At 40.5% G+C, this 23,757-nt stretch overlaps 1 protein-coding gene across 3 annotated transcripts in view; it reads left to right on the forward strand.

The window, feature by feature from the left end:
- The window catches only part of POLR3B (RNA polymerase III subunit B), a 78,637-nt gene extending 57,082 nt beyond the window's left edge, over positions 1-21,555 (forward strand). The window contains exons 24-28 of one of the 3 annotated variants that reach the window (XM_063133419.1): positions 6,987-7,090; positions 9,291-9,457; positions 10,656-10,769; positions 13,157-13,330; positions 20,931-21,555. In XM_063133419.1, coding sequence (XP_062989489.1) covers positions 6,987-7,090; positions 9,291-9,457; positions 10,656-10,769; positions 13,157-13,330; positions 20,931-21,060 — 689 coding nt within the window. In that variant the 3' untranslated portion in view covers positions 21,061-21,555. Of the gene's footprint in view, positions 1-6,986; positions 7,091-9,290; positions 9,458-10,655; positions 10,770-13,156; positions 13,331-20,930 lie in introns of those variants that run through there. The other 2 variants (XM_063133420.1, XM_063133421.1) reach the window with 2 other exon arrangements.
- Positions 21,556-23,757: the final 2,202 nt, after the last annotated feature.

Consider the following 23,757-nt stretch of genomic DNA (forward strand, 5'->3'; position numbering starts at 1 on the left):
TGACTCTAAGAGAAGAGGCCTGATATCTATAGTGGCACTGAAAGATCAGGGGTGGGGGGGCAGTTTGCTTTAACTGGAACAAAAACTCACTGAGAATGCAATTCTCATTCCATTCCATTGTTTGCTGGATCACTAACCTACCCCATCCCAAGGACTTGGGTCAGATTACATCGCTGAAAAGCATCACAAAGTTATATTGAATTAAAATGAAACACAGTTATTCATCTCTTTTAATTTATTCCTTGCCACTTAAAGCAAGCCCAAATTAAAAGTTCATACAAAACTCCTGAGTTTCTCCTTCCCCCCCCCCACTGCCCTTTCCCCCCTAAAATTCTGCTTAACTTTCTGTTCTAAGAGTCAAGTAAGCATTTTAACTCAAATAGCAAACAGGTAACCTTCTGACCCTTTTCAGTAAATCTGTCTCCCCTCATTTTCCCCCTACTTCTCCCAAATTATAGCTGTTTTTATGGCGCAGAATAAAAATCTCCCAATTCTGTTTCCAAATAGTATATATCCTAAAAACACCCCCCCCCAAGCTCTTGAGTCATTCAGCTATGTGTATTTTGTAAAGTTCCTGTGGTTATTGTTTTACAATAGCTGCTTCCAGGAGCATTGTAAGGGTTTCAGTTAATGAGCTCTTTGTGTGCTTCAGACTATGCAAATTTATCACATCAGACCATTCAGCAGCTCATGGGAAACCAGTGTACAAGCTGTATTGTCTTCTAGCACCTTCTCTAATTTAGAATGCTTTTAATAAAGAAGCTAATCAAGTTTTCTTACGTATTATTTATCTGTTAAATTTTTCTGCTGATCTTTATGTCAGTTGGGATGCGATAAGTGATACGATACACAAACGATTCAGCACCAGCACAAAACTAACATTAATCAGTGCTATTTTGCAGTTGTGCATGTTTGGGTTTAGAGTTTCTGCTAACTAGAAGGCCATGTAGCTTGTGGTATTGGCAGTACTTCAAAAAAGCAAAGAAAGAAAATATTTAGCTATAGTGATAAACTGGATTCCCCAATACTTCTCTGCTATTCTGAATACGTGGAAATAGCAAATCATCGTCATCAGATTATCAAGGTATCTTAATGCCAGTGAGACATGAATCAGTCATTTAGAAGATCTAATCATGCATAACAGATGGACTTTTAAAATTTACCGTTAAAAGCTTTTCCACACGTTTTGAGTTATCAATAGGAACAGTGTAGAATAGATGCTAACTGTTAAGACACTAACACAAGCACATTATCTAACTATGTTGGAAGATATAAGGCAGCTTTGCCCAACCTTATTCCACAATGGCCATGCTGGCCGGGGATGATGGGATCTGGAGGGAACCAGGTTGGAGAAGGTTGATATAAGGCCTATTCTATGTCACGAAAGGTCCTAACTGGTGGTGTCTGGATAAGTAAAGTTTTAACCTTGTGCTAAACAGGTAGAATAAAATGCTTCCTCTCTTTTAGGCAAGCTCCATTTTTAATCTCCCACAGAAACTGGTAGTGCTGCAGCTGTTGCTTCTGATACTTTAACTGCGACCTGGCTTGCGCTCCGTATACTGTGGAGCTTAATCGGGGTTTAAGCATAGTAGGATTACTTACCTTTTCTGAATCTTTAGAGCTTTACCATTACAGACAAATATCTTATGGATATCGTTTTGCTCCTATTGCTCGACTTATTTGGTGATGAGTACTATGAATTCTAACAGTTCTAAAAGCAACACAGTACAGTATAAATCATACACACCCTTAGGTCTTGCACATGTAAAAGTACAAAATGTTTTTAGGGCCTATCTGAAAACATCAGAATATTTATTTAAACTCTAAGCTTGAAAATTGGAACCTCTCAGTCCCATTCAAATTGGGCTCCAAATTAGCATCTCCTTATAAGGTTCTTTCTTTCTTTCTTTATTTTATATTTTTATACTGCCCAATAGCCGAAGCTCTCTGGGCGGTTCACGAAAATTAAAACCATAATAAAACAAACAACAGGAGTGGTTGTTTATGTTATCCTATTCACAAGTGATAGCATGAGTTGCAACATGCCAGTTAATTGGTTTGGGACCCATACGATTGACCCTCACCACATGATTAGGCCATTTATATACTATCCAAGCCATGTGGGAGCCTCTCAGGAAAAGCAGCCAGCTCCCTCCTTCAGGGTATTATTTAAAGAACTCCTAGGACTTTAAATAAGAGCCATATCTGATTATTGAAACACACACAACCACAACCTCTGTGAACAATGAAAGGTGCGACCTGAAGAAAACTGTTTATTAACATTTTATCATATTTGGCAAAATATTCTAAATTAAAAACAGTGTTTTACATTTTGCTGATATTTTATACTAAAATAGGTAAGTGTGTTCTCTGCTTTCCCCCAGTTATCCTCCACTAAAAGGTTTGGAGTGGGGCAAAATTATCAGCAATTGATGGTATCTAATACCGGGTTAAAACAAACAACAAAAAAGCTTTATTTGTGCAAATCATCAAACCTAATTTTATGATCCTTACAAATTGTGGAATAAGGCAGGTGAGAAATTGGGGGCATGACTGGTTTATACTTTATAGTACACAAGTACTATAGGAAATCCATCAATAAAACATAAACATAAGATGCCTTGGTTGTGTGTATTTTTATTTTTATTTACAAAAATTCCTTGACGTGTGGACAAATAGCATTCCAGAATACAAGGCAGTACTAGCATTAACTGGTGTGAGAACATAGGACAGCTATTGTGATGCTAATTGTGAGAGTTCAGTGTGTTTAAGGATCATTTTAAAAGCCCCTAGTGCCCTGAATATGCAAGGTTTCATTTTTCTTATTCATTTTACTTGTGCTTTAAAGGATTCAAATATCCATTTCGTGAAATTCTAAAACAGAACCAAGCCCACCCACCACAACTCCATGTGATTGAATTTGAAACAGTATTGAACAGATGCATGAACAGGTGGAGGGTTGTGTGTTGTGGGGGGAAGGCCAGTTACATGCATGTATTCCTTTGAGCGTATGTGTTATTGTGGTAGTGGTGGGAATCTAATGCAGACCTGAGCCACATGAATGGACTTCCATACAAACAGCTGACCACACTGTTGTGTATCTACCTGATTCAACTTCTTGTTACTTCTTTTCTAGAGGGATTACCAATGTACTCCATCCATTCGGAATGGTTCTTGGATATGGCTTGCATAGGAGAACCTCTTCCTGGGTGTGTGCCCTGTACTTCTCTTTTCAACATGAGACCACCAATCCCTTACTCCTTAAGGTCTCATGGTGAAAAGAGAAGTATATGATTAAACACTGGTTTGGATCCTACTTAGTCATACTTAAGGCAGACCCGTTGAAATCCATTGGACGTATGTTAGTTATGACTGACTTATACTGATTAAGTCTGGGTCCAGCCCAGTAAATATAATAAGCAGTGTCACAGTAAAAGCAAAATAATAATAAAACAATAGTGTTGTTGTTTTTTTAAAAAAAGAATCAAAATAAAAAATCAAACAATGACTGCTAGTTTAAACGATAGTAAGATTAAAATACAAAGCAGTTGGAAAAGACAAATTGTCTCAATTGGCCAAATGTCTGTTTTGAAGAGGTTTTTAACCTGCCGGTGGAAGCCCAATGACGAGTAGCCTAGGTGGGCTTCCATTAATAGGGGAGTTCCAAAGCCTGTGTCCAGGCTCTGAGAAGGCCCTCTCTCAAGTCCCTGCCAAAAATGCTCGTTAGATGTTGGACTTCACAGGACAAAGAGAAGGGCCTCCCTGGAAAATATCAGCACCCTGGCAGGCAGGAGAAAGCCGTTTAGATATGAGAAGTCTGGCTGTGCCCCCAAAAGTAAATTTCCTTGGGGAAGAATGCAGAGCATTTTTATTAAAGTCTCTATCTGGTGATCTCTTATAAGCAGATTCTATATTTTAGTAAGACCCAGCTATCTTGTGCTCCATGAAAAATTGGAATGTTCCTACTTTAATTTTGGATTAATTTGTCATAGTGAAATGTTAATGTTGTCCAGTGCAATCCTATGCTTGTCTACTCAGATGTAAGCCCCGCTGAATTCAGTGAGACATTCTCCCAGGTAAATATACATAGGATTGCAGTCTAAATGAAGCTGTGTTTAAACCGCCTTGAGATTTAAACAACTAAATGGAATTTACATTTAAAGAACATTGGCAATATAATCCTAGGCATGTCTTCTTGAAAACAAGTACTATTGATTTGAACGGTACTTATTCACAAGTAAATATGTGTAGCCTGTGTGCACCAGTTGCTGGGGAACATGGGTGGGAGGGTGCTGTTGCACCATGTCCTGCTTGTTGGTCCCTGGCGGATGGCTGGTTGGCCACTGTGTGAACAGAGTGCTGGGCTAGATGGACCCTTGGTCTGATCCAGCAGGGCTCTTCTTATGTTCTTATAGAATTGCAGCCTAAAACTTCAATACTTTTTGGAGATTACTCACCTACAGCCATGGTTGCCCTTTAAGGGACTGTGTTGCACACATTCAAATATTTATACGTTGGTGCATGGAATAAGTCTTTAAAACATTGCTTTGCAAATGCTATTTTTAATGTGTCCATCTTTTCTGTTTTCTTTCAAAAACGTGAGAAAGACCATTTCTTTTAAAGTATCCGTTAACATTAAACGTAAGGTAATATGTAGCCTGGAATTTTATAAGAAACATCACAAATCAATTATTAAAGAGTAAATATCTAGTGTAAAAAATAATTTAACATAACTTGTTAACACCCTGGGGGTCAAAACATCTTGCAGACGGACAATTGTTTTACCTTAGTTCTGTATAGACCGATGCTACTTAGAACTTATTTCATATACTGTTTATCCTTTTTAAAGATTTTTGTTGGACTTAAGAATTTTAACTTATTTTTGGGGGGGGGGGAATTCTTTTAATTGGCTGGTGCAGACGATGAGTTTTTCCCCTCCAGAATCTGTCTAAATATTTTGTTTTAACGTCTAATCTCATTATGCTCTCTTTGTGTTTAACTTGTATTAAAATCTGTCAGCTATGACTGGTCTCATAAGCACAGTCAGCGGACCAGAATAAGTTAATTATTTACTTGTGTCACTAGTGCTCTTCATCTAATGAAATGCACAGCTGTGTTAGATCTGCAGTTGGACGTCTCGATTTCATTGTTATACAAGTCAGCAAAGGGTAGAAGCTGCTGTGATGGAGAGGCCTCGGTTCTTTCTGCTGTTCTGCCTTTCTGTGTCGATTTCATGGATCTTTTATCATTCACTTTCACACAAAACAAACAACACAGTGGCTGTCTGCTATGGGAACCGTCCTGGCATATGAAAGGGTTTCAGCGCCTAAAGTAATTTTAAGTTAGCACCGATTTAATTTTTGGCTTACAGGTGCCCTTTCGTCCTAAAGCAGCCAAACACTTTCCTGGGATGGGAGTGGGGGCGGGGGGGGGGGGAGATGTAAATTTGGTCAAGCCCACAATCTGCGCGTGTCTAAAAATTGGGTGTGTATCTAAACATTCTGTGGTAGGTCTACTGCATTTTTTTTTCATAGGTGACAAAATTATTAAGGTGATTTTGTATGGATCTGGTGTTCTCATCTGAGGATTGGTTTTGTGGGTACAGAATCATGATTTTAAAAAACTGAAACTTCTGGCTCTATTCTTCTTCTTTCATGGTACCTGCCTTATCCCATCCTTTCTCATTATGTTAACAGCCTTGCACCTAGTTCCTGTTTGATTGGACAGTAGATGTTGTTCTCTTCTAAGCAAGCGCCAATCTTGCTATTTCTTCTTTCCCGTCCCTGCAACATTGAAGTTGCTGGTTGACAAAATCCATTTTTAGAGAGTGTATTCTTCTCTAATCCAAGTTTGTTCTTACCAGGAGGTTATAAAACACATTCCTCGTTTTAATGTACAAGTTTGAAGTGTTCTGCGGATGGTAAAGTGTGGTGCCAGTGTGGTGTAGTGGCTAAGGTGTCGGACTGGTAGTCGGGAGATCCGGGTTCTAGTCCCCACTCAGCCATGGAAACCCACTGGGTGACTTTGGGCCAGTCACAGACTCTCAGCCCAACCCACCTCACAGGGCTGTTGTTGTGAGGATAAAATGGAGAGGAGGATTATGTACGCCGCCCTGAGTTCATTGGAGGGAAAAAGGTGGGGTATAAATGCAATAATAAATAAATTATTTTAAAGCATTTGATTGGGTCCCTGCCTCAAACTCATTTTAGCCCAGCTATAATTAACATATACACAGTGAAAAAAGATAAGTTTGCATAGACCTGAGACAGAATAAATCTAAACTTCTCAGCTTGTATATTGTATTGTATATAATAGCCATCCTTTTTCATAAGGACATACGGTTTTCAAGGTACTTGGACCCATGTAATCTAACGTTGCTGGTATTTTGGATTAATAAGAAATGAAGGGGGATGCTGGAGGATGGTTTAGATTTCCTCAAAATCCTTGGCTGTAGTCTGTGTGTTGAAGTGAGATTTAAGAAGTAAAACATAATTTGGAGCAGGTGCCTCCAAAAAGACACTTTACAAAATAGCTTGGCTCCTACAATGAGGTAGGTTGCAAATGTTGATATTTTGCAATGACTAACATCAGATGCTGAAAGGCATCTGGTGTTATTCATTGCAAAATATCAACTTTTTTTAAAGTCTAGGGTTTGCCCTAATCAGTATTGATAGTTCCATTTCCACGTACATGTATAGCCTTCCCAACCTTGTGCCTTCTAAATGTTTTTAACTATAGCTCCCAGCATTCCTGGCCATTTGCCATTCTGGCTGAGGCTGATGGGACTTGATGTTGGGACAGGCTGATGTACTGTAATACAGTTCCATTTTTAAGGGAACTATTTTTAATGGGGTAGCTAACATACACTGTAACTCCTGCCTATAAGTACCTCATTAAAATGGAGAGTTGAGCAACATAAGAGTATAATAGTTGATCATTGGCTCTGCAGTATGAATTGCTTGCTTGAAATACATTTTGTATTCTAGGGGTTTGCGGACTGATTGTGCCTCAGGAGGACATGCCATTTTGTGATTCTGGAATCTGTCCAGATATTATTATGAATCCCCATGGCTACCCATCACGTATGACGGTTTGTAGTGCCATACATTTATGACTGTGCTTCACTTATTGTTCTTCCTAGAGTGGAACATAGAATGGGAGGTCAGTTGTTTACGTTGAAAGGCTGTGTTCTCTTTTGCTGACAGAAGTTGGGTGGTCCAATAATGCATCCCATGCCTACTTTATGTGTTATATTCTTCGGGACCCAGATATTCATGGCTGTCTTTAATGTACATCTTCCTAATGCAGCGGTCAATTATTCTGATGGGGAAAGCTTAGTGTTTCCCTTAGAAATGGCCAGCATGACCAGAGATACACTTGCTAGGTATTGATTAACAAAGCCTTTCTGTATGTTCACTGTCTTCTACCTGCTGCTGAATGATAAAGTGAAGCCTGAGCCTATAAAAAAATTAAAAAATAAATAAATAGCAGGCAATGGCTTTATGTCAAAATTATTTATTTATTTATTTATTACATTTCTATACTGCCCAATAGCTGGAGCTCTCTGGGCGGTTCACAAAAATTAAAACCATTCAAAGTATAAAACAACAGTATAAAACCGTAATATAAAATACAATATAAAAGCTCAACCAGATAAAAAGAGCAGCAATGCAAAATTACAAATTTAAAACACCAAGTTAAAATTTATTTATAGACTATTAAAATGCTGGGAGAATAAAAAGGTCTTCACCTGGCATCTAAAAGCATATAATGTAGGTGCCAAGCGAACCTCCTTAGGGAGCTCATTCCACAGCCGGGGTGCCACAGCAGAGAAGGCCCTCCTGGTAGCCACCTGCCTCATTTCCATTGGCAGGTTTGACAATAACAAACCTGGAAATAGTTGTTCCCAGGTTTGTTATTGTCAGTGGAAGCTGGTGGCTCAGATATCAATGGGGTGGTGAATCCGTTCCGGGGCTCAGTCAGAACTGTAAAGAAGCTATCCAGGGTTCTTGGATACCTCCTTTAGAGTTCTGACTGAAACCTGGATGGATCCACTGTCCCACTGGCATCAGAACCACCAGTCTCCACCCTCTAGCTTATTGTCTACACTCTCTAGATCTGCCTTGCCCAACCTGATGCCCTCCAGATTTGGAGATGCTAGCTGTTGCTGATGGGATGTCTAGTCTGACACATCTGAGGGCACTGGGTTATATAAGGCTGTTCTAGAACAACTCTAGTTTGTGGTTTGGGTTCAGTTCATTTGTGTTTTTAAATCTTCATGGAGATAACGCCAAGTTCCATATTCCCATTATGCTGAAGCAGAACACTTGCACAACCCCATTGTGATGATATGTGAAACTGAACACAGGAAGCTCATTTATAAGGAACCTGTTCACACGATCGCAGTGTGGTTTAAAAGCCACCGTGCCGGATGGATTTGCATAATTACCCTTGCTGGAATGGCTTCTCATGTTGTGCGAACCCAGTGCGGGTGGCTTGTTACCCACCCCAACAAGCCAACCTCTCTGGGTTCACACAACATGAGAAGCCGTGCCCATGAAGATAATTATGGAACTCTGACTACCAAGTCCTGCCGTTGGTCCATTTAGCCCAATATTCTCAACACTGACTGGCAGAGGCTCTCCGGGGTTTCAGGCAGGAATTTTTCCAACCCTACATGGAGATGCCGGGGATTGAACCTGGGCCCTTCTTCATGCAAAGCAGGTGCTCTTACCACTGAATCACAGAAGATAGCAGCCCAAGCAACTCCAAAAGTACCAATAATTGTCTGGAAAAGAGGTTTGCCTGGATATGCGATTACTGTCTGTTCCAGCAAGGATGGACAAGGTTGCACAGGAATAATGGGTGGAGGTGCAAGGTAGCAAAAGAAGGATAGATCAGCTTGGCCTGCAGACAGTAATCATGATAGTGGCCAACTTGAGATTTCTTCCTGAGATCCAAAGACCGATTTTAGGTATGCCCAAAGGCTTAGACTCGTCTGGTAGAGCATTTTTTTCTTTGAAAAGCAGCCTCCCCTGCTATATCACAAACTGCTGTTGCAATCTGCAGAGGGGAGGGCTACTGTTCGAAAAATACAAGCCAAAATCCCCTTGGATATATGGGGCTAGTGTCTGGATTCTTTTGGACACCATCCTTTGCCCACATAGTTTTGCTTATCCTCATCATTTCTCCCCCAGTTCCTTCTGTTTGCACTTTAGGCAGATGTAGAGAGAAGTAGTCTCCCGGGGACTAAAATATTTTGAGAGGTGTCTCTGTTTTCTGTTGCACAGGTGGGAAAGCTAATTGAACTCCTGGCAGGAAAAGCTGGTGTCCTAGACGGCAGATTTCACTACGGAACAGCATTTGGGGGCAGTAAAGTTAAGGATGTGTGTGAAGATCTCATTCGTTATGGCTATAACTACTTGGGGAAGGACTATGTAACATCTGGCATTACTGGGTGAGAATCTCCTGCAAGCGATTGGGATGGGCATGCATTTTCCGGGTTTTGATGCATCTTTTTGTTTTGATTTTAATACATAATAGAACCATTAATCCACATGTTCATAACTTTAATGTCAATTGCTACCTAAAGCATGAAATGAAATTTAAAACCCAGCTTGCCCTTGCAGTGTGTTTAAGTAACAAAAACAACAATAGTGATGATGCTGATGCCGTTGTAAGCAGTTTGGGAAGAAGTTTTGTTTGCTCTTGGAATAAAATCAGCAGCCTTGAATTGAATGCAGTAGCATAAAATGTAGTATTGGAGGCAGGTGCTTGTCAATTGGAAGTTTCAGTGAGCGGCTTTTGCCGATTGTGGAGTCAGTCTGGCATAGTTGGCTGATCTGTTAACTTCCTGCTGTGTTGATTAGACTGCCTTCAGAGATGTGGAGTTCAAAGGAATATGAGATGGCTTAGGAACAGGACAAGGCCATATGGCCCAACATGTCTGCTTTTTTAAAATGCATCTTAATCCTACCTTTCTACTTCCTATTTCCCACTCTACATTCCCCGCACCCCAACATATTCTGGTCCACTAACAATTTCCATCTGTTGATTTATCCTCTTTCAGGAATTAACTTTTTTTTCTTCTCTTCCTAAATCTGGTTTGCTGTCCAGATTAAGGATAAGGGGGGAGAAATTAGTGCAGTCTGAAAAACTTTTGGCAGTATGACTCTTTTGGAGAAACACGTCAGGATATGAAATGTTTTCTCTTGTCTACCAACACACTTTTCAAAAACCTCTAATTTGTCTTCATATGTTAAGTTGTCTAAAGCTGCTTCCCTTCTGTCTTTCCCATTATAGTTTTTAGTCCCAGGAATGCTGTTGTAAGTCACTCCTGTAAGGAAAATTGTAGCATGGAAATGATTTTATGAGCATACCTCCGAAGAATTCAAGAGTAGCGCAGCATATATCAGCTTATAAAATGGAACTGACTTAAGGGGATGCCTTGTGGAAACACTCCCATGACTTGAAATCTTAACTACAGACGAAACTCTATGTGAAGCTCTTCAGCATTTTATTTCTGTGTTAGATCAGTAACTTTCAAGGTGGTCTTTAATTTGGCCACGGACTCTAGGTGCCACAGGACTCTAGGTTTATTTGGCTATTTCTACGACTTACCTGAAAGACACAACTTTGACTTTCTTCCTTCTCAGGGAGCCCTTAGAAGCCTATATCTATTTTGGGCCTGTGTATTATCAGAAGCTGAAACACATGGTGCTGGATAAGATGCATGCGAGAGCTCGGGGACCCAGAGCAGTCCTTACCAGGTATGGCAAAAGCAGGGACACAAGCGTGCAATATGTGGAAGACAGCTGTTGAGTCAGGCCTGGCCTTCAGAGCTGTTTTGCATAGAATCCAAACAGTCTCCGATTCTAACCAAAGCTAGAAAGATGCAAGCAGATATTTTGAGGCCATGGGGCAACAGTTTGGTATTCTTTTAGCTGTAAGAAAGCATTCCAAGTTACTTTTAAAATATGTGGAACACCTAAGAAAGCATAAATATATCTATATATAGTACACTGCACACCAGTACTCATGAAAGATTGAATAGTGCACACCTAGTTAATATTTCCTAAGAAGACTAGATAAGCAGGGAAGGAAGAACTGCATGGCACTGCTATCCATTGTAATCCACAGAGGCAGGGGGTGGGGAAGCCCCTCCAAAAGAAGTAACCCCCCCCCCCGCCATGGTTACTTAAAAGAAAGGCACTTGACACATACAAATTATAACTGGATCATAAACTAGAAATGAAAACAAAGCTCCCATTTTAATCATGTTTACTTGAAAGTTAACTCTATCAAAATCTAGCCAACTTACTTCAAAGGAAATGTGTCTTGGATGGGAACATTGATGTGAAACATTCCATTATTTCTCTTTCAGAAATCTAACATGGAATACAAAGCTCACTTCCCCCACTAAAATGCGCTTTTTGCCTTTTCTTTTCACCATCTCACCATTTTATGGTTTTTGTTTTTGTACAGATAATCCATTTGTTCAAAAACATCAAGTGGAGTCACCACTTATTTACCCATATTAATTGGAGAGTGAAATCAATGTAAACTGTGAATAAGGTTTAATGTGAACTCAAGACTTATCATTCTAAAACGTGATGAATGTCAACCATTTCTTCACAACACAATTTTCAGGACTACGTTCTCTCAAGCCTGCACTTAATAGTTGTATTCAGACATCATGCCAAACTATAGTTTAGCAAAATGTTAGCCTCATCTCTAACATTAGCCTTATGTGCTCCCCCCACCTTCTTGCCTGCTCTGGTGCCTTGAGGAATAGTTCAGAAGCTTTTGCTTTTGAGTAACTACAGCTTGCCATGTCATCTGAACCCAGCAAACTGTGGTTAACTATGATTAGTTTCAAACAAGCCAGCTTCTAGCCATAATTTATGAAGCAGGCTTGTTTAAAGTAACCATAAGTATTAGATTAACCACCGTTCTGGATTCAGAAAATACAGCAAGTTACGGTTGATAAAAAGCAGAAGCAAAAGCTGCCAAAGTCCTCGTCCCACATGGCAGGGAAGAGAAATGCACAGACCAGGGTGGGGGAATGGGGAGTCAAGGCTCATTAGCATCTTGCTAAACCATGGTTTAGTGTAATGTCCAAATTCAGCTAGCGAGTTTTGTTTAAAGTATGGCTTCTTAATTTTGTGGGTTTTGCATTATCTCTGTCTCTCTGAAACCCCAGTAAATATAGTTTTCTTGATTAGTATAACTTGGTTGGTTCTCAGACTTTGTCATCCTAGGCCTTCTGATGTGAAGAAGGAAAAAGCTGCAGGCCTCTCCAAATGTTGATTAGTCAAAACAAAGGTTGTTCAGTTGGCAGCACGTCTCCTTGTGCAGGACCCAGGATGAGTGGACCAAATTGAAATTGAGGAAGCAGGGCCTTGTGGGGCCTTGCTGTGCTTTCAGGGCTCATTAGGAGCTCTTGCAAAAGTTAGGGAACTCTCCTATTATTCCAGTAATCCACACAGTAAACGGAGAGCCTTCAGGCTTAATCAGGGCCTCTTCCCTTGCTATTTCTCCTTTTCTTCCTCCCCAGCCCCCCTTTGCAAATGTAGTGAATGAGGACCAGGGAGTAATGCAAGCCTCCCCTTACAACTGCATGTGCCTTTTCTTAGGCCAGCCTCATTCTCTGAGGATCATTTGGGGATATCTGCATGCTTAACTGGAACTTACATTGCTTTTGTAAGAATTAGACTTATTTAGACTCTAGACCAGATGTAGGGAATAGGTGGTCCTCCAGATGTTGGACCTCAACTGCTGTCAGCTCTGGGCCATTTTCCCTAGGGGTTCAGGTGAGGGATTTTGGGAGTTGCAGCCAAACAACATCTGGAGGGCCATACATTCCCTTTCTCTCTTCTTGAGTTTGGGTTGGTGTATAACAGCCTTCCCAAATCTGGTGCCATCCAGATGTTTTAGAGTACAACTCCCAGCATTCCTGACCTGAGCCCTTGCTGGCTGGAACGGATGTGGGTTGGTCCAAAACATCTGGAGGGCATCAACTTGGGGAAAGGCAGGAGTATAGATTTTCAGGGGCAGGCACACCTGGAGTTAAACACTTTACAACACTCTGATGTGGTTCTGGGGAGAAAAAACATTTTCCATTTCAATGGTGCAATTCTACATGTTTATTTCAAAGGCAGCCCACGGAAGGCCGGTCCCGTGATGGAGGCTTACGACTGGGAGAAATGGAACGAGATTGCCTGATAGGCTATGGAGCCAGTATGCTCTTGTTGGAGAGACTTATGATTTCAAGTGATGCATTCGAAGTGGACGTGTGTGGCCAGTGTGGATTGCTAGGCTATTCTGGCTGGTAAGTAGATGACTTTTTAAATTGTTATTATGTTTCCGTGAGTGGTTGGCTGGTTGTGGTCTTTGTTTTTTTGCATAAATTGAAGCTTTTTGTTGACAAAAAATACAACATATAATTATATAATTATATGAATGGCTAATTCATTCCATGGTGCTTTGGAGTTCAATTCGAGGTCGGAATTCAAGGTGTGGGCAATGACATTTAAAACCCTAAATGGCTTGGGACCTTGATACTTGAGGGACTGCCTCTCCCTATATATGCCTGCCCAAGGTTTGAGATCTGTTGGAGGAGCCCTCTTCTGCAAGCTACCAATGCAAGACATACATTATGATGGGACATGAAGAGGGTTTTCTCTGTTGTGGCACCCCGGATGGGGAATGCCCTCCCCTTGGGGGCCCGACTGGTGCCAACGCTGACTTCGTTTCGGTGTCAAGTTAAAATGTAGCTTTTTATCAAAGCCTTTGAGGGCTAAATTTGCCTAAAAGCTGCACATAGTTTTAATTGTTTATGTTGTTTTTATATTGTTTGTTAATGGTTTAATACATTTTTAGCTGTGTATATTATTTATTGTTTCGTACTGTTTGAATTGATTTTATCTGTACGCCGTCTGAGATCCCAATGATATAGGAGATCCCGCTGATATAAATAAATAAATAAAATATTTTATTCTTGCATTTTGATCTACATCATAGAGGGTACCTTAATGCCAAACAGGAAAAAGGAAATCTCTTTACAATGTCCTTTTTTTAAAAAAAAAAACCATCTTCAGTATTGATGTGATGTCTATGTTTTTGTTACAAAGCAAACCTCAAAGATTATTTTAAGTCCTACTCAGGGCTTTAGTCAAGTTTTTGTAGTGCCTGTAGAGCTGTTGGATTATGTCTTTACAGGACAAAAATCATTTAAAAGGCAACTGGAGTCTCCTCTGTGTTTTTGGCAGAAGATTATCTACTGTTCTGGAGATCTTCCAACCCTTTAGCTTAAAAAAAAACACCATCCCACTGTCTAAACTTAGACAAACAAAAAGGGTTCATCAGCCGAGTGCAGGAATTGAGACAAAGATGTGATTGCGTGTATCACCCATGTTACAAATGGCTGACTTATCACAGTGTTTTCAGAAGAGAGAAGACCAGCTGTGTCAATGTCCTTTTCTCATCTAAGACCCAAATTAGACCACACTGAAAAGGCTGGCAAAAGAACTTCATGGCACTGTACCTTTTGTTCAGTTGTTTGGACTCTTGCAGAGTAAAAGTAAAGAAAGGGGGATATCGCAGAGCTTTGAAGGGAGGCAGGGACTTTTTTCTTTCTCCAAATTTAGGTTGGAGAATCCAGTTGTCCTTACTGGCTTTACCTGTTTGCAGTGCTTTTCCTTTTTATCCAGAGAATTCTTCCATCTTTTCTTCTTCCCCAGGACACAAGGAGAAAAGTATTCATGGCTTGCACAGCCATAAACACATTATGGCTATCTTTTATCTGTTGATTGCAAGCCCCGTACAAGCTATTGGATGTGAAATGTCTCTGAAGATTCTAACTGCTGAGGGGGAATGTTGTCAAGGAGTGCATTTTCTGTTAGGGTTATGAAAAGTCACTTTGACTGGGTGGGTGGGGACCATACACGTGGCTAAGGAAAAACAAGAACAGAAGCAGTGGTTTGGGGGAAGCTAAGTTGAAAAAAAGCAAGAGGGATAGACTCTGTTCAGATGACACACTAAGCTATGGCTAGGCTACTATCCTTTTTCAACAAATGGTTAGTGAGCACGTTTAAACCATGTTTATGTAGCCACCATGGTTCACACGACACATTAAGCCATAATGTTTAGCTCAAAATGCTTAACCACCGTGGGTTAGCATGTCGTCTGAACGGGGTCGTAGGGATGTTAAGAGGCCAGGGATAGCTGAAAGGAGCAGAATAGATAAGGTAGCAGATTAAGAACAAAGGGATCTGATATGAAGATACTCCTGAATTGTGAGTAAGGTAGTTGAAGGGAAAACCCCAATGACTACTTTCACTTTGATAGAAAAATATCCATGTATTTTTTACTTCTTTCCGTAGGGGCTGTGTAGTTTCCAAGGCTGGAATTGCCTTTCGGGAAATGTAGATCAGAAGAAAACTATTATCAGTGGTTTTAGGCATTCTGTACCATCCCCAATTCCCATCCTGACAGCCCACATTTCATACAAAGAAAATAATATGCCCATGTGCTTTATACGCAAATTAAGGTTTAACTTAATGCAAACATGCCTTTCTCCTTCTTCTTGGAACAGTGAACATTTGAACATCGTTTAGTTCTTTTATGAAACCTAAGCTCTTCAACTTTGGCTTTCATTTTTCCCCCGCCTTGGTATATATAGTAAATAATTGCATGTGGATGGATGTAGGAACCATAAAGCAGGGCTCGGCAACTTGTTGCGGTCCAAATGTTTTGACCTGCCACTTCCATTAGCCCTAGCCAGCATGGCCAATTGTGAGGAATGATTGGAATTGTAGGCCAAAAAATCTGGAGGACCACGCTCCTCTGATGCCATGCTTCTCGCCTGCCCAAGGACCTCCACTTCCCTTACTCGGCTTCGTCCTTTTTCTTCTGCTGCCCCTTACGCCTGGAACGCTCTTCCAGAACACTTGAGAACTACAAACTCAATCACTGCTTTTAAAACTCAGCTAAAAACTTTTCTTTTCCCTATAGCCTTCAAATATTGAGTTTGTTCTGACTCTATACTGTTAGCTTTACCCTACCCGGTGCCTGTTTACACTTCCCTGTGCCTGTTTGCATTCTCCTTCCCTCTTTATTGTTTACTACAACTTATTAGATTGTAAGCCTATGCGGCAGGGTCTTGCTATGTACTGTGTTATCTGTACAGCACCATGTACATTGATGGTGCTATATAAATAAATAATAATAATAATAATAATAATACCTTACAATAAAGTTTAGCATTATGTACAGTAGGGATTCTTTTATCAGCAAGCACAGGTGTTTGAGAGGGTCTTGTACTAAGTTATGGTCACTTAGTACAAGAGAAGACTGCAGTTTAAGTGGGGAGAAATCTGGAGAATGACATCTTGTAATTGAGTTTGTAGAACTTTCACAAAACTTGTATTAACTCTGAGTTACACTACATAAATGCTGTAAAGGTGTTTAAGGGGTGTAATTCTGGTTGTACAACGTCTGATGTGGAAGCATAACCTGTAATTGGGTTTCTTATCCAGTTATTAGGTGATTATGTGCTCTGTCGGTCAATAGTGGGAGCCAAGCAGCCCTTTAATGAGCAACACAATAGAAACTAGGCAATTAGAGCAGCTCCAGACCTCTGAAATGGTCTTTGCCTGTAATTCCAGCTTTAGTGAGGAGTTGCTATATAAACAAGCTTGTTGCAGCACATTGATCTAAAACTACGTGGAAGACTGAAAGGAAAGGTGTCTATCTAATTTGGATGTATGAACAAGAATTATAAATCAGATAGCATTTCTAGTGTGATTTAACAATGAATGGTGACCTTGGTGGCACCTGGACAGGGATCCTCCAAGGAAGGGTGCAGCAGCAGGGCAATGCATATTAGGCAACTACATCTTGCCTTACTCCAAAATTTCAAGTACTCAGCAAGGACATGTTGCTACCAATGGCTGTACCTATTCTCCTAGCTATGTTGCTTTCCCAAAGAATACTCCTGGAGTAAGAGAGCAAGCCATAGATAAGCCCTGAATGGCCCAGTTATTTAGAGCACCTCCATCTGAGGCTCAGGAGAGAGCCTGTCTGTTTAATGGGTGCAGATCCCATGGCAATAAATACAGCAGAATTCTAACATATTGAGTTAAGTGGAATTCTTGCTGCATAGATCTCTGAAACATCTGGCTTTCTATGAAGCCTTTGGCATAAGCCCCTAGTCCCCAAATCCTATCACAACCAAACTTAAATATGTTTACTGAAATACACGCATTCTTCCTTTGTTGACCCCTGCCTCCATTTCCATTTCCTCCTTGTATCTCCTCTGTGTGGAATTTCAGACTACAAGCCCTTTGGAGCAGGGACCTGTCATCTTATACTCTGTAAATATCACGCACATAAGTAACAATAAAGGAAGATGGGGTCCGGGATAAACAGTGTGGGCCCCAAGAGAGCATCCCTATTCCTGTTTCTTTGCAGCAGGAGACATGTAGAAAGACATAAGGACATTAGAAGAGCCGGGCTGGATCAGACTGAGGGTCCATTTAGTCCTGCGTTGGGTTCGCACAGTAGACAAATTGGATATGAGTGCAATAGCACCCTCCCATTCATGTTCCCCAGCACCCTGGTGTACTGCTCTGATAGCCAATATGATTAATAGCTATTGATAGTCTTACTCTCCCATTAGCAGACCCCTTTCCTCTACACATTTGGGTTTGTGCGTAGTTTGAAGATACAACAAAGCGCTGGATTTAACTATATGCGAGGTGGTGGAGTCAGCCGTTTTTATATTACAGTTTATGCTTGTCTTGTTTTTGAAAGCATTGCTACCCACTAAGTGGAAAAGATCTGCTGTCCTCATACCTCCAAGTAACTCTCTTACTAGGACTCCTTTTCAGGTTACCACTTCGTGTCATCCCTTCCCAATGTGCCATGAGTCCCTTTTTGGCTAGGCAATACGAGTGATGCTGGATTACTATGGGGCAGAGATCCTGATCTCCCTGCGCAGGTTGAGGAGTAACATCCAAACAGCCCCACGTGCCTCCTCCTTAAAACTTCTTTTTGAAATAGTCCCTAAAAACGGATGCTGTCAGTCATAGTGAAACCATTGGTAGCTGAATTAGTGGGCTCTTCCTTGTGTTGGACAGGCATTCTTAGGAAAACCTGTTAATTGTAGTTGTACGTGTATGTTTTTAATGTATTGTTGTCTTTTCTCTCTGCTTCAGCAAGTACAGGTTAGGCCATTCATTCAGCTCACAAATTAGATTGAGGGGGAATCTCATTCTTCACCCCTAAATTGGAATACCACAATTAACATTGCTGTGCCACTGACTGAGGGTTTCCTTGGTAATGCAGGGCTGCAACAGAGGCTCACATAGCAGCTAAGGGAGCCACTAGTGTGTCAGCACATCAGTTAGCATTTTAACACTTTCCGCAGTGGAAGTGGGATGGGGGAAGAGAAAGGTGCATCATACAATGTGGTCCTTCTGTGTAGATTAGGATTAGCCCAGTACCACACGGATTTTGTGTTTGAAATAAATCTAGCAAAGGTCAGGGCGAAATGTTATGCCAGCCTCCCCTAACCTGCACTCCCCCCAGATGTGTTTGGACTGCAATTCCCAACATCCCCATCCATCAGTTTGTGTTGGCCAGGGATGATGGGAGCTTCAGTCTAACGCATCTGGAGGACACCAGGTTGGGGAAGGCTGTTTTAGAGGACTACTGCTAAAAATACTGATTGTCTCGTTGATGGCATAATTGTTCCCAGTTTCTCAATACGCAAAACCATATAGCTGCTATAGCTCCAGAGCCCTGACAAGGTTTACTGCTGCTTTCTGCCCCAGAACCACTTTTTCTGGTGCTCCAATAAGTGCTGGGGCAAATTGGAGCCACTATTTAAATTTCCTACAATGCTCCAGAGAGGCTCCGACGTAGGCCAGATCTACACTGTGAGTCAAATTATTACAATCCTACACGCTATATCTTTCTTGTGCATTTACACCTCATAGGACACACAGTGACATTTGTTGAGGTTTTTTGGATAACGTGGAATAAAAAGCAGGAAATAACAGTATGGAAGTGGTATATGGGATGTGTAATGTGCCACAACAGTTATCAGTGCGCTTCAGTGCTTCTATAAAGCAGTAGTGTAGATCTAGCCTTAGTATCTCTCCAAGGTATTGTGAAAAATTATTTATTTATTTATTACACTTATATCGCCCCCATAGCCAGAGCTCTCTGGGTGGTTTACGGACATTCTAAAATTGAGATAAAAACGAGTATACAAAATTTAAAATTCTAAAACACAGAACATGCACACAGAAAGCATTAAAAACTGTTTAAAAAAGAAAACTAAACATGTGGGTGATTAAAGTTGGAAGTTTGTTGGTCATTGGAGGGCTAATGGGGGACTAGCATAGGAGGCCATCCACCAGAGGGCTCTGAGCCAAAGGTCATCTCAACCCTGTAGGCAGCCTTGACAACACATCACCCTTTGGCTACATCTTGTCTCTCCATTTCATGTTACCTATAAGTGGAAATACTTTTGAGTGCTGTTATATGATTTTAGGCCAGTAAAAACTAAAGGTTTGAATGCATTTGGTTAGTTGGTTGGTTGTCTTTTCTCGGAAGAATAAATTCTGAAGACATTTGATGCCCAAATTGCATTTATACAAATTGTGTAATAATCAAAAATCAAAATATATAGCCATGTATGTAATGTAATGTGCTTGTGGTGGTAAAGCCTTTGGCAACGATTGGTTGAGCTGGTATGATAGCACGGAATGTCCATGAATATTCCATCTGCTCTGAGAACAAAAGTTTTGGGGATATTCACAATCAAACCTCTGTTGGGGAGGGATGGGGGTTGAATTTCACAACTTGATTTGAACTGATCCAACAAGTAGGTTTCTAGTTGATATAAATTATCATGCCCTTCTATCTCTAAAAAGTGGATTTAGAGATGGGCCTATGAGGAGGTACGCTGACTCAGACTGTGGTTGTGAAGATTATAAAAGCACAGGATGTATGAGCATATTTCCTTATCTTGCTCCATACGCACCACTTGTTTGCAGGAATTTAAAGTGGAAAGAGGACTGCTGTTAATGGGGTGGGCGGGGGGAAGGATTGTGGGGATCTTGATTGGGTAAGAATTGATCATGTTCCTTGGTCCCATAGGCCATCAGTCTTCCCACTGTATGGGAGTAATATAATTACCTCCTTCATCTACATTGTCTACCATAGGAGCCATTTGCTTGCTTTTACCATACATTGGATGCAACTCTATAGGGGATAGATTTCCATGTTAATTCTAAGCACCAATACACAAGTCTAGGTGAACACAAGGCTGCACCTTTGGGCAGAGTAGCAAGTTCTTATAGATAGCTGGCATAAGAAGGGCATTAATACTTTTTGGGGCCTAATTCAGCCTGTGGACTGCGCCTGCTTTTGGAGCATCCAACCTTTAGGCATCGGGTTCTTGACCATTTCCAAACACAATTGAAAGTGTTGATGTTGATTTTTAAATCCCTTTGTTGTTTGGGAACATTTGTATACTGGCCATATACTGAGGTCGCCAGCAGAGTCTATCGTCCAGGTGCCCCCACCATCTAAAGTGAGGCAGGTGGGGGGGGGGCAGGAGAGACGTCCTTTGGGGTGATGGTGTCCCACTTTACAGAAGTCCTTCTCTAGACACTCGCCTAGTCCCTGTATTACTTTCTCAGCTCCATTCAAATACTTTTTTGTTCTCCCAAGCTTTTTTAACTTCTGTGCTTTGATCTCTTGCTTCATGACTGATTTTATTATGATTGACTTTATATTTACAGTATTGATCGTATAGTAATGTTGCTTTTACTGTATATATCAAATTGTACTAAATAAATGGATGTGTCTATTTAAAAAAAAATGGAAATGTACACTGACGTTTTTCTTTTCTTTAGGTGCCATTTCTGCAAGTCTTCGTGTCATGTGTCTTCCCTGCGCATACCATATGCCTGTAAACTTTTATTCCAAGAACTCCAATCTATGAACATTATACCCAGATTAAAATTGGCCAAGTACAATGAATAAATGATCGAGGAGCAAGGAGACAAAATGACAAGCGGAAACGTAATTGGAAGGAGCTTAAGTGACAACAGAAGTGCTAAACCAAATAGGCCTCTAATTCCCTATTGGTTTTCTCTTCCCTCTTTGACTGGGAGACAATGCTCAAGAGAACATGAGAAGCAGTTAGCGCAAAGGCTCAAGCTGTGTTTAGCTGTGGCTAGATGCCCCGTCCACCAACGCACTGCGACTGTGCAGCCTCAGTTTCCTGTTGGAGTGCAGGGAAGCACTCCAAAGCAACCACGCTACCTTTAACAACCAGCCATTTAAATATGTGCATAAAATTTAGAGTGGTAATACAGTATTGAAATCAATGGGATTTAAAGGAACAGTTTTGCAGAGCCTGAAATAGTGTGTTTTGATTGAACTGTAATTTTGGCTAAATGCAGTTGTTTCTGCACGAACTTTGGTTTTGATGTTATTGAACAGAAATGGAAAAATGAATTAAAAAATTCAAATACATTTTTCAAGGTTTTTTTTAATGACCTTAAGATACACTGGCATAACAATATTAAGAGCCCTTAACATTTTAAAGTCTTGGTAAACAGCAACAATAAAGGAGCATGTCTTAAATATATGTACACCTTTCTGTGTGGGGGATGTTCTGTACTTAATTTGACTAATCTCATTAACAAGCATCTAATAGCTATGCTGGGTGAGGATTATGGAAGATGTAGTCCTTCCCACCTGGAGGCAACCAGATTGGAGAAGGCTGCTCTAATGTGACTATGTTTGAACTCCGACTAAACTGCTTCCATCTTATCAAAAACACTGACCATAAAAACACTATTAACTACCAACTCCCAAGGCCAGCTCAGAAGCAATATTTTTAGGACTGTTGGTGAAACATCGTTGCATAATCCAATTCTAGTGCACATCTTTATCCTGAATCACATCATGTAGCCGTATGAAGTGGTAATCTCTTGGGTGACAGGTACTAAAAGAAGTGAGCCTCTTTAGCAATGGCTTTACCTAGGGGAGTACTCTGACGAAAACCAGCAGAAAGCAGTACTGGGGAAACCATTTTTGTCTCTTGCTTTCCAGTATAAATGAATAAAACTGCACATGAAAGATTGCTTATCTCAGTGCTCTATTCAAATAAGCACTTTTTATGCAACAAAGGTGCAGATTTTACTCATTTGGGAATTCTAGCCATCTGTCATAAAGGTACTGTTTCAGTTTTAATTTTGCCTTTTAATTATGTGCTGCTATTAGTGATGCATTGGTTTTAAATGTTTTAATTAGTTGTATGATGTTGCATTTGTGTTGTGCCCTGCCTCGATCCAAAGGGAGAGGTGGGTAACAAATAAAATTATTGTTATTTTATTTTATTTTCCTTATGCTTCTTCCAGACCAAATGTGTTTTCCTCTTTAATTAGCACAATTGCAGTTGTGAGTGCTGTGTGGATTGTGGTTGGCAAATGTCATGGCTAGAGAAATTTGTTTTGTTCGCATTTCAATGAAAATTTACTAGATTTGAAGTTGGAATGCAGTCAGACGTTGAAATCTGTACTTTCCTAAAGTTTGCAAAGCCTGTGTGCACCAGTTGCTGGTGAACATGGGTGGGGAGGGTGCTGTTGCACCATGTCCTGCCTTGGCCACTGTGTGAACAGAGTGCTGGACTAGATGGACCCTTGGTCTGATCCAGCAGGGCTCTTCTTAGGTTCTTACATTCACAAAAATTGTATACATGCGGGGGCGGGGGGGGGGGGGCGGGGCGGGGGTGAGCACACAGAAATGTGTACATTTGAAAGAGTGCATATAAAAATGTATGTATTTGGCGAAACCTGCACAAAAATAGCTTGAAAAATGCATACCTTTGCACAATGTGTATATTTTCAAAAATTTGCATAAAATACATACAATTTTTTGTGCAGACAAACAAAAGGCAGCAGATGCAAAAATGGGATGGAATGAACTTAGCGGAAAAGGAGGAACTGAGCAGTAACAAGCTGGACACATTCTTCCATCCCTATAGATAGAAACTCATCACATAGTTCCAGTGACATCACTAGCAGCAATGTCTCCTCTGCCACTTGTGCTTCTTTTGTAAACTCAGTTCTTTCTTTTTACTACTTTGAAAGCTGGTTATTCCTCTGCTGTGCCATTCAAATAGCATTCATCTCGTTCTGTAAGGAAAAAGTGGCGAACAGCGTAGCTATCGATGCTTCTGCATCAATGACTGCATCCTTTTCTTTCGGGTGTAAATACTTCTTATTTATATAAACTCAGGAAAACATACATGATTACTAAATATAACCTACAATCAGTAAATAGTTGAAAAGAAAGCACATGGTCTTGCATTTTATCAAATTTGCCTTTCCAAAACAAAGACAAATTTTCAACAGAACTAACCTGTTGCTCAACAATCACAAGATTGTGCATAATAATATGAAAACTTTGACATAATTACAACATTCCAAGTCTTGGAAAGCCATTCAGAAATTGGAGAGATTGTAGGTCTTTTCCCCTAAACATTACAATTCCACCTAAATCTCTTCTACTGCCAGGTGAATATATTGGTCCCTTGAATTTATAAATGGTAACTCCTTCCAATTTAGTTCCTTAGTGCTATTCTAAATTAAAGTCTTTTCAAACTCATTTAGGGCAAAATCCTACGTAGATGGCCGTACGCCTCCAAATTCAAGAGGTTTATTGTGACCA

Source organism: Elgaria multicarinata, chromosome 9, assembly GCF_023053635.1.
Source record: "Elgaria multicarinata webbii isolate HBS135686 ecotype San Diego chromosome 9, rElgMul1.1.pri, whole genome shotgun sequence".
In the NCBI taxonomy this organism is placed as follows: Eukaryota; Metazoa; Chordata; class Lepidosauria; order Squamata; family Anguidae; genus Elgaria; species Elgaria multicarinata.